This window comes from Vanacampus margaritifer, chromosome 2, assembly GCF_051991255.1.
Source record: "Vanacampus margaritifer isolate UIUO_Vmar chromosome 2, RoL_Vmar_1.0, whole genome shotgun sequence".
Lineage (NCBI taxonomy): Eukaryota > Metazoa > Chordata > Actinopteri > Syngnathiformes > Syngnathidae > Vanacampus > Vanacampus margaritifer.
The window spans coordinates 24,411,528-24,424,603 of record NC_135433.1 but is presented as its reverse complement, the minus strand read 5'-3'; the positions used below and the strand labels follow the sequence as shown (position 1 = coordinate 24,424,603).

At 42.7% G+C, this 13,076-nt stretch overlaps 1 protein-coding gene across 2 annotated transcripts; it reads left to right on the top strand.

Annotated features, from left to right (window-relative positions):
- The first annotated feature begins 3 nt into the window (after nt 1-3).
- On the top strand, nt 4-12,801 carry LOC144043406 (properdin-like). 2 transcript variants are annotated; one of them, XM_077557008.1, is made up of 12 exons: nt 4-172; nt 3,688-3,826; nt 3,887-4,050; nt 4,160-4,324; nt 5,633-5,833; nt 5,963-6,130; nt 6,186-6,314; nt 11,004-11,066; nt 11,135-11,308; nt 12,008-12,223; nt 12,313-12,424; nt 12,590-12,801. In XM_077557008.1, the coding sequence occupies exons 1-12, from the start codon at nt 103-105 to the stop codon at nt 12,753-12,755; spliced, it is 1,767 nt and encodes a 588-aa protein (XP_077413134.1). In that variant the 5' UTR covers nt 4-102; the 3' UTR covers nt 12,756-12,801. The 2 variants fall into 2 exon arrangements, with proteins under 2 accessions (XP_077413134.1, XP_077413135.1); XM_077557009.1 differs by lacking the exon at nt 5,963-6,130.
- The last annotated feature ends 275 nt before the right edge of the window (nt 12,802-13,076 follow it).

The window sequence follows — 13,076 nt, the reverse complement described above, 5'->3', positions numbered from 1 at the left end:
TCAAAGGGTCGAAGGTCAGGTTAATGTGTAATGGGGGTGCAAACAACGCAGCTAAGATAAAGTAAGTGCAAAAACATTTTCAGGTTTAATTTCAGAAACGCAATGGAAAACATCAACAAGCTGCTCGCCATCCTTGTTATCTTCATCGCCCTTGTGTACGTGGAGCATGCACGTGAGTTTTGCACACACGAGGGGGTTCAAATTTCGGAATCATTATGCCTTAAAAATAATTTCAAAAACAAATGTATGTCATGATGCTTTTGCGTTGGGGAAAATTTTTGAAAAAATAAATGGGTGCCGGGTCCAGAAAAGACAGCAAATAAGAATAAAAAAAAATAACTGGGGGGGGGGGGGGGGCTTTCCAAAAAAATCCAGACATGCAAATTTGTAAATGGGTCATGTTGATTAATATGCTATAAGAATAATTATCCCAAAAAATGATCGACCCTCACGTCTTAAAAATTCTGACATCATGAGAGTCTATTCAATCATTGACATCTAACAATATTCCATCTTCAATTTGTACCTCTGTTACAAACTCTCACCCATGCTCACTTTTTATAAAATCAAGAATTTTGTCACGAGCTGTCCCTTGCTCCACTTTTTTTTTTTTTTGCCTAGTGTTGCAAGCCAAAAAGTTGAGTCACAAGTGAGCTTCCAATAAGCCACCACCCAAAAAATATTTATATACATTATTTACAAAAAGTTAGAGATATTTGGCTTTTGGGGCAAATTTCAGGCCGAGCAAGTCAACCTAATGTGACCTTCTCTAAGCTTTAGAATGCACATGTCCAATTGTTAAATGTTTCAGTACTTTTTGCTCAAGTTGCTGTTCTCTAGCGAGGATAACGGCAAAATTCACAACAGGTGTTTGATCCTTGAACTGACCAATCAAGGTCCTGGTTCAATTAGAGCTGATGTTTAAACAGTCGTCCTCATCATGCTGTTGACATTTTGACATCATGAGACCAAGACGACACCCAACAATGGATCAACAGTACCTTGCCATCGTGATGCTTCAACTTCAAACAGGACGTTCTCGACAGAAGTGGCCACTGAGCTTAGAATGTCACGTCAGACCATTTGTGTAAAATAACCTTATGAAATGTTTAGTCATACCCAAATCTACAATGCTGACATTGAAAATGATGGACTTGAGCAAAAACAACATGATAATGTCATTATTGAGCAAAAGTTGTTGATTTAAGAAAAACTCAGATTTCATGGGTGCAAAAGTATGAATCTCTCACTTAATCAGACATTGCACCTCCTGAGAACATGAATTTTGTTGTTCTTCAGCCATTCCTTGGTTGTATTGCTGGAATGCTTTGGATTATTGTCATGTTGCGTAATCCATCTTCTACCAGGCTGTAACTTCACAAAGGATGGCTTCAGGTTATGTTCCAGGATTTTACAATATTCCTCTGAATTCATCATTCCCTGAACTATGTGGAGTTGAGGATGAAAAGCCAGCCCAGAACTTAACATTCTCACCACCCTGCTTCACTTTAGGGAGGAAGATCTTTTGCTGGTATGCAGTGTTGACTTTTCACCAAACGTGACTGTTTTAGTTGTGACCAAACACTTCGACTTTGGACTCATATGTCCACAGAAGGGACTTCCAAAAAGCTTCAGGTTTGTCCAGGTACTCGCTGGCCAAGTTGAGATGTGCAGCTTTGATCCTCTTTTTGTGAGAAGAGGCTTCTACCTAGCAAGCCTTCCATAAAAGCCTTGTCGATGGACTTTTCTTTTGATTGTTGAAGCATGCGCATATGTCCCAGATGCAGCAAAAGAGGTCTGCAAATCCCTCCATGTGATGCACGGGTTGGCTTTCACCTGAATTATCATTTGTCTTGTGGTTCTTGCTGATATTTTTAGAAGGCCGTCCACTTCTAGGCTGGATTGTAGTAACATATATATATATATATATATATATATATATATATACATACATACAAATATGTATGTATATATATATATATACATACATATAAATATGTATGTATATACAAACCCAATTCCAAAAAAGACTAAAGAAATTGTGAATAAAAACAATGCAATTATGTGTAAGTGCCAGATTTTTATATTTTATTCAGAATAGAACATAGAGAACAGGAAAATTTATCATTTTAAGGGAAAGCTATGTTGATTTTAAATTTCATGGTGTCAACAAATCTCCCAAAAGTTGTGACAAGGCCATTTTCACCACTGTGAGGCATCCCCTCTTCTTACAACCATCTGCAAACGTCTGGGGATCGAGGAGACAAGTTTAGAAATAGGAATGCTGTCCCATTCTTGTCTAAAACGCGTCTCTCTATCTGTTCTTGTGTCTTGGGTTTTCTTTGTTGCACCTTCCCCTTTATGATGCGCCAAATGTGCTCTAGAAGTGAAAGAAGCGGACTGCAGGCTGGCCATTTCAATACCCGGCCGGATCCTTTTCCTTCCTACACAGCCATGATGTTGCAATTGCTGCTGCATGTGGTCTGGCATTATCGTGTTGAGAAATGCGAGATCTTCTCTGAAAACGATGATGCCTGGATGGGAGCAGATGTTGTTCTCCAATCGGAATATACCTTTCTGCATTGACGATGCCTTTCCAGATGCGGAAGCTGCCCATGTCACACGCACTATAACATCACAGATGCAAGCTTATAAACTGAGTGCTGATAACAACTTGGCTTGTCCTCTTTAGTCAGTATGATCTAGCGCCCCAGTTTTCCACAAAGAACTTCCAATCGTGATTGGTCTGACCACAAAACAGGTTTCCACTCTGCCACACTCCATTTTGGCCCAGAGAAACGCCTGCGCTTCTTGGTCTGCTTTAGAAATGGCTTTTTCTTTGTACTGTCGCGTTTCATCTGGCAACGGCGGCTGGCACGGTGGATTGTGTTCACCCACAATGTTTTCTGGAAGTATTTATATATATATATATATATATATATATACAGTGTATATGTATAAATACATATATGCTTGAGTAGCATTAGCAACTAGTAGTGTATGTTAACTTACCCAAGTTATTCTGTTGTCCTATAAGCTGTTATGTAATGACACCCCAGTTGCAGTTAACTGTAAAACTAAACACACGACGATAAGAATTACATCCACTGTATTTAAATACAAAACATGCTTTTGTTTTTAAAACATCGCTAGTCTAGCACAAATGCTAAAAGCGAAGGGAGGATTTTTTGGGGGTCTCAACACACATTCCCACGTAACATGGCTCCAAATACAATCCTCGAGGTCCAACATTGGCACAACAAGTCCAAAGACTTGTGAAAATAACACAAGATAAAAATATATAAAATATATAAAAGAAAAGGCTAATGTTATGACACATAAATTAATACAATAACCTTGTATACTTCATAAAAATTAGTTGATAAGGTCATACTATGGACTTGCCATTTAAAGCAGAGAATCTTAAAAGCGAAATTTGCGAGTAAGTGACACCCATTGAAAAGGAATCAGGGAGATAATTTTATGCATTAAATATATGTTTTTAAATAATCTAAAGATTAATCGGTAATCTGTATTTTCTTCTTCCGAAAATCGGTAAACCTCTAATTCCAACGCGTAATGCTGAGTGTTCTTACAGTTTGTGTGTTTTTATTTGTTCATAATGATGACTCGCATGCACGTTTGTGTGTTTTGATTGTGTGCGTGTGCGTGTGCATGCTTGTGTAGAGGGTGAGATGTGTTTCGCACGCTTCGAGCGGTCATCAGGCAGTTGTGACAAAGCGCTGGGCGACATCAATGAAGAGGACTGCTGTCTCAACCCTCACTATGCTTTCCTCGGAAAAGATGGAACCTGTCAGTCCTGTGGGTCAGTACGCACACGCACACACACAGTGATGTCATGATGCAGCTTGTTCTTGTGTGTCAGTCCTCCGGCGTGGTCCAACTGGTCGCCATGGTCACCGTGTACCACCTTGTGCGGGGATGGCGTCACCCAGAGGAGGAGGAAGTGCTTCAGCATCGGCGAATCAGAGTGCCACGACACGGAACATTCACTGGAGACCAAACCTTGCAACGGCACATGCTGCTATGGTAAACTAAACGCACACACTCATGCACAGTTGTTCATACATAAACATCGGACATGGCCCATCCAACTTAGTAGGCGGGTCAAGAGCTCATCCAATTTTGTGTGCATCAGACGGGTGGAGCCCGTGGCTTCCGTGGTCGTCTTGCTCCCTGACATGCGGAGGGGTCGGAGTCAGGAAGCGAGCAAGGGTTTGCTCCGCCCCTCCCGAGTGCATGGCAACCTGCGCGGGCGAACCCGAGACGCAGATGCCGTGCGACGCCACCGGCAAGTGTCCAGGTGAGTACACAGCAAATCGGTCCAGCGTTCGATCAAATGTGCAGTTAGCAGTGTTATTTTAACACTGTTATGATAAAGAAATGTACGCTGTCAGAGTAAATTTCGTTGAGTGTTGAGGTGGACGTTGGATGCAACCAGACTAGCACTACCTTGAGTGTTAAATTGACCACACCCTCATTTCCGGTGAAGGAGAAACTTTCCAATTTTTGACACTGACACTGAGTACTTTCAACACTATCCAGTGTTTACCAGTGTATATTTTTAACACTATACAGTGTTGGAGTAACACTGGTTAAGTGTGAAAAAAATAACAGTTTGAAAAGTGTCAGATTTACACTCATTAGCGTGGACACATATAAACACTTTTCTAGTCTTAGATTTAACACTCTCAGTGATTTTGCTATTTTGCTATATATATTTTGCATCTTCGTCATCATCATTGTTATTCACAGAACCTCCTTATTTTTGTTATTTTCCCCCTAATTTTTTGACCTGATCAGACACTTATTCGCAATTTTGTTTCAAAATTATCATTTTTATCCTTGGCAATTGTAATGACCATCAAGGGGCTATATGCCACAGAGGAGGCGGGACTTCAGACTTCCGGGTTCTCACATCAACTTTGTTTACGGTTCCGGTTTGCGACGGGTGGGCCGCGTCCCGTTATTTGTGTTTGCGCTTTTGTGGCCCTGGGTTGCACGTTCCCGACGGGTGCGAGTGTGTAGTGTGTCTGTTTCAGTTGTCCGAAGCATTTCAGAGAGCTGAGACGCCGGTTGGGGGGCGCAGGGTTGGGGGTGCGAGTGTTGGAACGCGGCCAGCAGTGGCCGGAAACGGCGCTGATGTGTGGAAGTCTGAAGTCCGTGGCATCTACCTCATTATACTGGCCAGCAGCAAATTTGAATCAGAATGGCTTTGTGTGTCCCTAAAAGTATTATAGACACTGATTTAAAAAACAAAACAAAACAATTTTTCTAATTTTTTGACATATTTTCACATTTAGTTTTTAAATTTGACCTATAAAAGCTTGTTCAATATGGATTTACCTGGCATGCGTTGTAATTTATAGTTAGCTCATGGGGTTATTTAAAAAAACACACACACACAAAAATTATAATGCGAGAGCAATCTGTTGCAGTCATAAAAACACACACACACACATGTTTTCTCTAAATATGGGTATAATGAAACCATTAAGTAGGGAGTAGTTGAGCCTTGCCATATCATCATGATGACATTGCTAAAGCAGCACATCCAATCAAGACTTTTGCCCATTACTGCATATGTTCATATGTGTGCGTGTGTGCGCAGTGCATGGCGGGTGGACATCATGGTCATCATGGTCGTCGTGTTCTCACGAGTGCGTGCTCAACGACGCGCCGCTGCCGTCCAAACAACGCCATCGCTCCTGTTCGCACCCCGTCCCCTCCAAGGACACAACGCCACCTGGCGATGCTTGCCCTGGAAATGACACCCAGCTGCAGAGCTGCACCGACATCCCAAATTGTCCAGGTAGTTTGGCGGCACATTTTCACACATGGTGACAAGTGGATCATGTCGGGCTTGCAGGTTCAAGGTTCCGGGTTTGAATTTGAGTTTGTTCTCTGAGATAAGCTCCCCCCTTTGTGATATGCTTCTTAGTGGATGGCAACTGGGGGGAGTGGTCACCGCTGAGCAGTTGCTCCGCCAAGTGTGGGGAGGGAATTGTAGTATCCACCAGGCAGTGTAATCAGCCGGCGCCCAAATATGGTGGACGATACTGTGTGGGATCAAACGTGCTCACCAGCATTTGTGACATCGTTTGCGCCGGTAAGCACCCGCACACGCGCATGCGCACACACACTGACGTGAGTGTGATTGACAGATGATGGCAACTGGTCCGGTTGGTCCCACTGGACCAAGTGTTCGGCTTCCTGCATCCCGGAAAGCGGAGCTCCCGTCAGGACTCGAAAACGCTCCTGCTCTAGCCCCTCACCTTCACTCTTCCCCGCAGGTGAATATCACCAAGAAAACAGACTCACTCACTCACTGTGTTAACTCCTTCCCTCTCTCACTCACTCAATCACTCAGTGTTAACTCACTCACTCACTTTCCTGTTCACTCACTCGCTCACTCACTGTGTTAGCTTATTCACTCACTCACTCACTCATTGTGTAACGCATTCACTCACTCGCTCACTCAATGTATTAACTCACTCACTCACTGTGTTAGCTTATTTACTCACTCACTCACTCACTGTTAACTCCCTCCCTCACTCACTCACTGTGTTAACTCACTCACTCACTCACTCACTCACTCACTCACTTTCCTGTTCACTCACTAACTTCACTAGCTGTCTTCACTCACTCACCCACTCACTGTAACTCATTCATTCGCTCGCTCACTCACTGTTAGCTTATTCACTCACTCACTCACTCACTCACTGTGTAACACATTCACTCACTCACTCACTCACTCACTCACTCACTCACTAATTGTGTTAACTCACTCACTAATTGTGTTAACTCACTCACTCATTGTGTTAACTCACTCACTCATTGTGTTAACTTCACTCAATCACTCACTCACTGTGTTAGCTTATTCACTCACTCACTCATTGTGTAACACATTCACTCATTTGCCCACTCACTGTATTAACTCACTCACTCACTGTGTTAACTCACTCACTCACTGTGTTAGCTTATTCACTCACTCACTCACTCATTGTGTAACGCATTCACTCACCCGCTCACTCAATGTATTAACTCACTCACTCATTGTGTTGGCTTTTTTAGTCACTCACTCACATTCTTAACTCAGTCATTCACTCACTCACTCACTGTGTTAACTCCCTCCCTCCCTCACTCACTCACTGTGTTAACTCCTTCCCTCTCTCACTCACTCAATCACTCAGTGTTAACTCACTCACTCACTTTCCTGTTCACTCACTCGCTCACTCACTGTGTTAGCTTATTCACTCACTCACTCACTCATTGTGTAACGCATTCACTCACTCGCTCACTCAATGTATTAACTCACTCACTCACTGTGTTAGCTTATTTACTCACTCACTCACTGTTAACTCCCTCCCTCACTCACTCACTCACTTTCCTGTTCACTCACTAACTTCACTAGCTGTCTTCACTCACTCACTCACCCACTCACTGTAACTCATTCACTCGCTCGCTCACTCACTGTGTTAGCTTATTCACTCACTCACTCACTCACTGTGTAACACATTCACTCACTCACTCACTCACTCACTAATTGTGTTAACTCGCTCACTAATTGTGTTAACTCACTCACTCATTGTGTTAACTCACTCACTCATTGTGTTAACTTCACTCAATCACTGTGTTAGCTTATTCACTCACTCACTCATTGTGTAACACATTCACTCATTTGCCCACTCACTGTATTAACTCACTCACTCACTGTGTTAACTCACTCACTCTCTGTGTTAGCTTATTCACTCACTCACTCACTCATTGTGTAACGCATTCACTCACCCGCTCACTCAATGTATTAACTCACTTACTCATTGTGTTGGCTTATTTAGTCACTCACTCACAGTCTTAACTCAGTCATTCACTCACTCACTCACTGTGTTAACTCCCTCCCTCCCTCACTCACTCACTGTGTTAACTCACTCACTCACTTTCCTGTTCACTCACTAACTTCACTAGCTGTCTTCACTCACTCACTCACCCACCCACTGTAACTCATTCACTCGCTCGCTCACTCACTGTGTTAGCTTATTCACTCACTCACTCACTCACTGTGTAACACATTCACTCACTCACTCACTCAGTAATTGTGTTAACTCACTCACTAATTGTGTTAACTCACTCACTCATTGTGTTAACTCACTCACTCATTGTGTTAACTTCACTCAATCACTCACTCACTCACTGTGTTAGCTTATTCACTCACTCACTCATTGTGTAACGCATTCACTCATTTGCCCACTCACTGTATTAACTCACTCACTCACTGTGTTAGCTTATTCACTCACTCACTCACTCACTCATTGTGTAACGCATTCACTCACCCGCTCACTCAATGTATTAACTCACTCACTCATTGTGTTGGCTTATTTAGTCACTCACTCAGTCTTAACTCAGTCATTCACTCACTGTGTTAACTCCCTCCCTCACTCACTCACTGTGTTAACTCACTCACTCACTCACTCACTCACTAACTTCACTAGCTGTCTTCACTCACTCACTCACTCACTCACCCACTGTAACTCATTCACTCGCTCGCTCACTCACTGTTTTAGCTTATTCACTCACTGTTAACTAACTCACTCACTCACTCACTCATTGTGTTAACTTCACTCACTCATTGTGTTAACTTCACTCACTCACTCACTCACTATGTTAGCTTATTCACTCACTCACTCACACACTCATTGTGTAACACATTCACTCATTTGCTCACTCACTGTATTAACTCACTCACTGTGTCATCTTATTCACTCACTCACTCACTCACTCACTCACTCACAGTCTTAACTCTGTCATTCACTCACTTACTGTGTTAACTCACTCTACCTGCTTCAGGAGCTGAGACATCAATTTTTTAGCAGGCATGGACAATATTGTTGAATTTCCAGGAAAACTTCAGGTTATCGGGAGTGATTCTAAAGTCACCCATAGGTCTTGGAGGCATGTTTTGCCAAGCACTTTAAGCCTTAATGGGTTAAAAGGCTATTTCCTCACTGACTCCATTCGCATGAGTCTTCCTTCTCATTCTTGCTCTCCAAGCACCAGCCCCTCCCAAGTCCCAACCCAAGTAAAGGACTGGGTCCTCACTTTTCTACGTACAAAAGTGAGAACCCACCCCCATACCGCCACCTTGGCCGAGGCGCCGGCCTCCCTGGCTGGAGCTCTGCTCACTCATTGTGTTAACTTCACTCAATCACTCACTCACTCACTGTTAGCTTATTCACTCACTCATTGTGTAACTGGTTAACCTTGGCCAGTACCAAAGTGGACTGACCGGGAGGTTAAACTTTAAAACTTGTGCATTTCCATCAATCAAAATCAACGGAGAGGCCAGAGCTGTTAGTAAACAGCTAACTAAATGATGACATAATATTAGCATAAGCGCTAACTTTAGTTTCGTTGCCAAGCACGATATGTCACATGTAAAATACACTTTCTCGTTGCACAAATCACTATGCGCATGCATGAATAGTACATCAATGCTGTATAAAGATTGGCACTTGACGTTGGTTCGAGGACGCGAGGCTCCACAACATTGTAACAATCCTTGTGTGTGGTTTGCGGGATCTGTCGTTTCCCCTGGCCCGGAGAGGCCGTGAAGGCAACATGAGACTTTTCATAAGCTTAGTTTGTTGTTGTAGTTTTGGCGTGATTGCGGCTAGCTAGCTGCTTGGCCTGATTTTTTCTTAAACCCTACAATATCTTCCTCCATATTTACCTCTTCGTGGGCGCTGCAGGTAGCAGCCGTAAAGGACGACGTAATAAATTTAATAATAATACCTATATTTTGTGGAGACTGAGGTCAAGTATTATACAATTTTAAAAATGTGCAGAATTTCTTATTTCATGTTAAACATTAGATAGCTCTTAATATAAAGAAAATGCACTGAGCTGTCACCAACATCTTACAGATGCAATTAGGTCGTCTTGTAGCATAAAAATGACCTCAACACAAATCAATATCACACAAAAATTTTGACAGTACATATTTTTAATTGTAAATCTTAATCAATATGAAATTACTGTATCAATGACAAAAAGATGCAGCCATATTTCTATTAGTTTAACATTTTTATGTCAAGTATGAAAACTTTATGAAAACCAAAAAATATTGTACATTTTATTTAGAGCTGTCAAACGATTAAAAATTTTAATCAGATGAATCACATTTTAGAATTTTGATTAATACCAATTAATCACCTATTTTAAAAGGCTATTTTTAACCAACATTTTTTGCCCGCTAAATTTAAAGAGCACATGTTCTGTGTTAATTTTTTTCGACATTAAATGTTATCAGGACATCTTAAAAAAAATTTGATCCACTGCACACATTCTCATCTACCCCCTCAGTTAATTATTTGCATAATAAAATAAAAAATGACCTACTTTTTTTTTATGTTTTACTTTAATGCATGTAGTTATGTTTTTTGCTCAAACGCAACCTGTGCTACCTTTAACGTATCCATCCGCTGTCAAGCTAAAGGATACTTTATGGTCCAAATTAATAGTGTGGTTAATCTGCGTTAATACATGATTAATACGATCATTTTTAAACGCTTTAACTCTGACAGCACTAATTTTATTGTACTTTTAGAACAGATTTGTGATTAATCATGAGTTAACTATTGAAGTCATCCAATTGATTATGACTAAAAATTGTGATCGCCTGACACCCCTAATATTTTTTTTTATTTTCACATCTGCGGGTAGACCACTAAAAAGCATACATTGGGCTGCAAATGGCCCCTGGGCTGGACTTTGGACACCCCTGCCTTAATTGCTCATTTTCCCTTTTACTTCACCCCAAATTTGGTCACTACACATATAAAAAAAATTAAAAAATAAATGAACAATTAATGGTTTATAATTTGAAAAACTCCTAATTTGGGGTGAATCCAGGTAGCAGTGTAATTTGTAATTTGGTTGTAAATGTGGCTCAGTGCATGTGACGGCGTCTTCGGTTGTTTTTACAGGTAAAGATTGCCCTGGCACCAACAGCTCCACGGAGGCTTGCATTGATCTGCCCCATTGCGCCGGTATGACCGCAACCCTGGCCTCTACCGCGCCGCGTCCACCGGGTTGATGTCTGTTCGTTTGTCGGCAGTGGACGGCGCCTGGGGGCCCTGGTCAGCCTTCTCGGCTTGTCCTGTAACCTGCGGCGTCGGAGTTGAGGTGTCGGACAGGAGCTGTGACAGCCCCCCCCTCAAACACGGTGGCCGGCCGTGCGACGGTGACCACCGGCGGACACGCCTTTGCAATACCAAGAAACACTGTCCGGGTGCGTCCTCGGCAGGTCTTCATGTGTCCTCACTGTCCACCTGTGCCTTGAGATACCAGTTGACCATGATCTGATCTCAAATCACCTTACCACTATTGAAATTAATGCAAATGCCATTCATCCATTCCAGGATATTTGGTCCGTAGCTTGTCAGTAAAAATCTTGATCATTTTGTTTTCTAAAGTAAAAACAAATGTTTGCGAATGTCTTATTTGGGGGGGGCACAAAGCTACTCAATCTTCTCTCATGTAGTAGAATATTTAGTGTTGAGAGGCTGAAATTCCAAGGGACAGTTTCAAAGTCAGGGTCTCTAAACAATTCATTGATTAGCAAAATACTTGCCGATCAATAGGATAATTGATTAGTTGTGGATTAATCAATTAATTGTAGCACCACTACGTGTGAGTAATGTTATCCATCTAAATGTTTTGCTCCACTGTTTTCAAATTTACATTGCTTATACTGTAAAACCATCGATGCTAATCATTAGCATGTCAACGGTGTTATGCGTTGTTTGTTAGCATGAAAGTAGTGGACTTTGGCAAAGCTACATGCTTGTTTTAAATACACAAGCATGTCGTCAAAGTATGAAATCGTCCCATTGGCAGCTCGCATATGGAAAAACTTGCAAGTCAGGTGACTGGTATCTCAAGGCGCCACCGTGTCTTGAAATAAACCAAGTGTGCGTGTGTCCCTCAGTGGACGGCGTGTGGGCCGAGTGGTCCGCGTGGGACAGTTGCACTTATGCGTTCAAGCACAAGGACAAGAACCGTGACATCCGCTGCAAGCAGATTGGTGGAAGTCAAACTCGAGTACGCAGCTGTTTGCATAAGGCGCACGGCGGCGACATCTGCGGAGGAAACGACGACACCCTCAGCCAGTTGAGAGGATGTTACGACGTCAGCGACTGCTACAGTGGGTAAATACGCACACACCATATGTAAATCAGCTCACAGTAGCTCTGCTGTTTTTTGTCTGCATGTGTGTGCACGCGCGTGTGTCAGTCCAGGGCAACTGGGAGGGCTGGGAGCCATGGTCTCTGTGTAAGAAGGTGTGTGGACAAAATCCTATGCGCACCCGGAGGAGGAAATGTTCACCAGACTACAGTCAATATCGGTAAGAACATGCGTGTGGTCACATGACCTATCCTCCAACCATCAGCACAAATTTGACAATTGTCATTTTATGTGTGTGTGTTCACGTATGTGAATCTATATGCATGTTTGTTTCTGGGATTTTTGTCTGTGCATGTCTACACATACCTGTGTTTGTGTGTGTCAGCCCCACCATCGGTAATTTGGCCGACCCGGCCGTCTTTGTTGGGATGCCGTTGGCGTGCGGGAACATGCCACCAGGGTTCGCCATAGAGGAGATTCAGCCTTGTGTCAATGTTCCCGCCTGCGCCCACAAGAAGCATGACGATAATGTGTGTATGTGTTCTCAATAAAATTGCGGTTTGCGGGTTTGGTACCTACTTCCGCTACACACTATAACGCGCGGTGGTTGATCGGCCATGGGCGGCGTAGCTGGACAGCAAAAACTGGAGAGCAACAAAGGAACTGGAAGTCTACAGAATCACTTTACTAAAAGGAAACAAAGCCACGCATGATAAGCGTACACGTCCACGGCGTCAAAAAAACATTGTTGGCCAAAACGAAGAAGTGCTGCATATGCACAACAAAAACAAGGAGGCGCCACCCTGTGGCGCGGTGCCACACTGCAGAATATTCCAACACACGCAAACACAACAACAAAATGATATGCAAGC

What these genes read in the sequence shown, in the direction of transcription:
- LOC144043406 (XM_077557008.1), top strand. Translation starts at nt 103, where the DNA reads ATGGAAAACATCAACAAGCTGCTCGCCATCCTTGTTATCTTCATCGCC. An exon ending in GGAACCTGTCAGTCCTGTGG is followed by an intron (nt 3,827 to 3,886) that starts GTCAGTACGCAC and finishes CTTGTGTGTCAG; the next exon opens with TCCTCCGGCGTGGTCCAACT. An exon ending in CCAGACTACAGTCAATATCG is followed by an intron (nt 12,425 to 12,589) that starts GTAAGAACATGC and finishes TGTGTGTGTCAG; the next exon opens with CCCCACCATCGGTAATTTGG.